This window comes from Microtus ochrogaster, linkage group LG1, assembly GCF_000317375.1.
Source record: "Microtus ochrogaster isolate Prairie Vole_2 linkage group LG1, MicOch1.0, whole genome shotgun sequence".
NCBI lineage: Eukaryota > Metazoa > Chordata > Mammalia > Rodentia > Cricetidae > Microtus > Microtus ochrogaster.
The window spans coordinates 21,693,457-21,697,779 of record NC_022027.1 but is presented as its reverse complement, the minus strand read 5'-3'; the positions used below and the strand labels follow the sequence as shown (position 1 = coordinate 21,697,779).

Genomic DNA, 4,323 nt, shown 5'->3' with positions numbered 1-4,323 from the left:
CGCACACACACGCACACACATGCACACACACAGTACCTACTGTCCATCTATTCAGCAGCTACCAAATTTATCAGTCTTCTTGATTTTGAGTTGTATAACTCTAAAGAGCATAGCCTTCATTTCATAAATCTCTAATAACAAAAGCTGTTTAATATCTGACTTCATATAATCATTTCATGTGAATTTTTCCTAGGATCTGTACCCATGTGGGAAAGTGCTCTGAAGAATATAACAGCTGTCTCAGGAATGTTTATTGCCATACAATGACTAAAATAAATTCCATCATCTTCTATGTTATCATTGTCTTGGGATCGATACTTATCAATATCCTATTATCCAGTGGAAGTGAACTTATCATTAAGAGGCCGAGAGCAAACCTCACCCATGTTCCCAAGGACCTACCCTTGACAACAACTACTTTAGATCTATCACAAAACAATATATCTGAACTCCAGACTTCTGACATCCTCTCGCTGTCCAAGCTGAGGGCCTTGGTGATGTCCTACAACAGACTCCGGTACCTTGATATCGGTGTTTTCAAATTCAACACGGAACTGGAATATTTGGATTTGTCCCACAATGAGTTAAGGGTGATTTCTTGCCACCCCACAGCCAACTTCAAGCATTTAGATCTTTCCTTCAATGCGTTTGATGCCCTTCCCATATGCAAAGAGTTTGGCAACATGTCCCAGTTAAAATTTCTGGGACTGAGTGGTAGTCAGGTGCAAAGCGTGAGTGTGCAGCCAATTGCTCATTTGAATATCACTGAGGTTTTGCTGGTGTTAGGAGACACTTACGGGCAAAGAGAAGACCCTGAATGTCTTCAGCACATTAACACTGGGGCTCTGCATGTTGTTTTCCCCGAGAAAAGAGAATTTCGTTTTACGCTGGATGTATCAGTCAGCACTGTAAACAGTTTGGAACTATCTAACATCAAGTGTGGACCTGGAAACTCTAATTGTTCTTATTTCTTAAGTGTTTTGTTAAAGCTTAGAAAGAATCCGGGGCTATCAAGTCTTACCTTAAACAACATTAACACAACATGGAATTCCTTCCTTGATATCCTCCAGTCTGTTTGGCATGCACCCGTAAAGTATTTCTCAATTTCAAACATGACACTACAAGGTCAAGTTGAGTTCAGAAATTTCAATTATTCTGGCACTTCTCTAAAGGCGTTGTCAATACATCAAGTTGTCAGTGAAGTGTACAGTTTACCACAAAAATACATTTATGGTATCTTTTCCAATATGAACATCCAAAACTTCACGGTGTCTGGAACACGCATGCTCCACATGCTTTGCCCGTTAAAAGTTAGCCCATTTCTGTATTTGGACTTCACAGATAACCTCTTAACAGACTTGGTTTTTGAAGATTGCAGAAACTTAATTAAATTGAAAATACTTAGTTTACAAAAGAACCAGTTAAAAAAACTCGAAAATATAATTCTTATGTCTGTGGAGATGAAATCACTGCAAAAACTAGACATTAGCCAGAATTTTCTACAGTACAGCGAGGAGGAAAACCTATGCTCCTGGACGGAGAGTTTGCTAGTTTTAAATTTGTCCTCAAATATGCTTACTGACTCTGTCTTCAGATGCTTGCCCCCAAAGGTCAAGGTCCTTGACCTTCACAACAACAGAATAATGAACATCCCTAAAGATATCACCTACCTGCAAGCTTTGCAGGAACTCAATGTTGCATCCAATTCTTTAGTGGACCTTCCCGGATGCGGGGCCTTCGGCAGCCTTTCTGTGCTGGTCATCGAGCATAATTCAGTTTCCCATCCCTCAGTGGATTTCTTCCAGAGCTGTCAGAAGATCAGGTCCTTAGCAGCAGGGAACAACCCATTCCGATGTACATGTGAGCTGAGAGAGTTTATCAAAAACATAGGCCACGTGTCAGGAGAAGTGGTAGAGGGCTGGCCCGATTCTTACAGGTGTGACTCCCCAGAAAGCACTAAGGGGACCCCACTGCAGGACTTCCATATATCTCCATTGTCCTGTGATACTGTTCTGCTGATTGTCACCGTCGGGGCCACTTTGCTGGTGTTGGCTGCCATCATGGCTTTCCTCTGGCTCTACTTTGATCTGCCCTGGTACCTAAGGATGATGTGTCAGTGGACACAGACCCGGCACAGGGCCAGGAACGTCCCCGAAGAGGAACTCCAGAGGAAACTCCAATTCCATGCTTTTGTCTCATACAGTGGACATGATTCCACCTGGGTGAAGAATGAATTACTACCAAACCTAGAGAAAGATGGCATACGGGTTTGCCTCCATGAGAGAAACTTTATCCCTGGCAAGAGCATCATGGAGAATATCATCCATTCCATCGAGAAGAGTTACAAGTCCATCTTTGTGTTGTCTCCCCACTTCATTCAGAGTGAGTGGTGCCATTATGAGCTCTACTTTGCCCATCACAGTCTCTTCCACGAAGGCTCTGATAACTTAATCCTGATCTTGCTGGAGCCCATTCCACAGTACTCCATCCCTAGCAACTACCACAAACTTAAATCTCTCATGGCGCAGCGGACTTACTTGGAATGGCCTATGGAGAACAGCAAACATAGACTTTTTTGGGCAAACCTAAGAGCAACCATTAATGTCAAGCTGGTTAGCCAAGCAGAAACTACATGTCACATACAGAGATAAGAATATTCACCTCATCAGGCTTGCCGCTTTGGGCAGTTCTGATAGTGGTGCTATTGGCATCCTCATGAACTTAAGAATGATCTGACATTATAATGTAGGAATTAGTGATTTTAAGCCCAAGTTTACCACTAGTGTGTGGTAATAAAAATTAGTAGAGTACTTTAATATTTGTTGAAATCATTTATTTCTTTTTTTAAAAAATACTGGTTTTTTTGTATATAAATATTGTATCTTACCTGATTTATTTCTGTATACCACATGCATGCCTGGTGCCCTCGGAGAGCAGCAGAGGGCATTTGAGTCACTGGAGCTGCCGTGTGGGTGCTGGGAATCGAATCTGGGTTCTCTGAAAGAGCAGCCAGTGCTCTAGTCCAGCTCCAAACCAATTTCCACCACTTAAGGGATTCATTGGCTTCTTTGCTATAACCACTGTCATGGAAGTTTTGGTAGACTTGGGAGCAGCCCTGCCTTCTGCGGGTGTGTGTGTCTGTGTGCTGGGTTAGCAGTAGACGAACTGTGACTCAGTTCACTTCAGGCTGACTTTCCCATGCTTCCTTCTCACTTCGCCCTCCCAGGCCCTTCACTCTTAGGTCCTGAGAGTTCGTTTCCACATACATTGCCTGCACATAAAGCTCTTGTCTCGGTTTCCACTTGATGGAGGGGTTGAAGGGCAGAGGATGGCAGTCTATGCATGACTGCATGTATGTGCTGAATAAAAACCCTCTTCTACGGAGCTTCCAGTGAATCCCAGCGGCCTGTGTGTCCCCAGATTCAGAAGGAATAATGAAACAGGAACATACAGTGAGGTTCAGAGGTTATTTAGTGTGGCCATCTTAGAAATAATAGGTAGTTAATCTCAGCACCTAGGTGACAGAGGTGGGTGGATCTCTGTGAGTTCAAGGCCACCCTAGTCTACAGAGCAAGGTCCAGGACAGTCAGGGCTCTGGAGAGAGACCCTGTCTCAAAATAAGCACAAAACAAAGCTGAGAAAATCAGAAATGGTAGGTTAGATTTTTCCACTGGGTGTTGAAGGAAGCCTCAGTATGTAACGGGGAAGCAGGGAAGTCCATTACAGTGAACAGATCAAAGGCTGGCACACCCAGACTTATTCTGGGACTGGTGTCCCAGTGTGCTAGGATATGAGGGTTTACCATAAATAAAACTAGTATATCGCTGTTGGCAGTTAAATAAAACCATATTGCAGTCAGCCATGCTGGTGCGTGCCTGCAGTACCAGCAACTTCCAGGCTGAGGTAGGAGGTTCCTGAATTTTAGACCAGCCTGGATTACATAGTTAGAGCCTATCTCCAGGAGGAAGAGGAGGAGAAAGCAAAGGAGGAGCATGTTGTCAGTGGCCCTAATTAGACAACTGAGTCAGAACTGGGGATTTAGACCCAGGCCAGCTGGCCTTGGTGAGTTCCCGAAAGAACATCCCCCATTGTCTCAGTGTGTGGGTGCACCCCTCGCGGTCCTGAGTTCCTTGCTCGTGCTCTCTCTCCTTCTGTTCCTGATTTGGACCTTGGGGATGTAGTCCGGTGCTCCAATGTGGAACTCTGTCTCTGTCTCCTTTCATCGCCTGATGAAGGTTAATATCCAGGAGGATGCCTATATGTTTGTCTTTGGGTTCACCTTCTTATTTAGCTTCTCTAGGATCATGAATTATAGTCTGAAAA

General features: G+C 44.0%; 1 protein-coding gene across 1 annotated transcript; it reads left to right on the top strand.

Moving 5' to 3' along the window:
- The first annotated feature begins 222 nt into the window (after positions 1–222).
- On the top strand, positions 223–2,765 carry Tlr1 (toll like receptor 1). Its single transcript, XM_005359255.3, has one exon. It carries the CDS (start codon positions 264–266, stop codon positions 2,649–2,651), a length of 2,388 nt encoding a protein of 795 aa, XP_005359312.1. The 5' UTR covers positions 223–263; the 3' UTR covers positions 2,652–2,765.
- Positions 2,766–4,323: the final 1,558 nt, after the last annotated feature.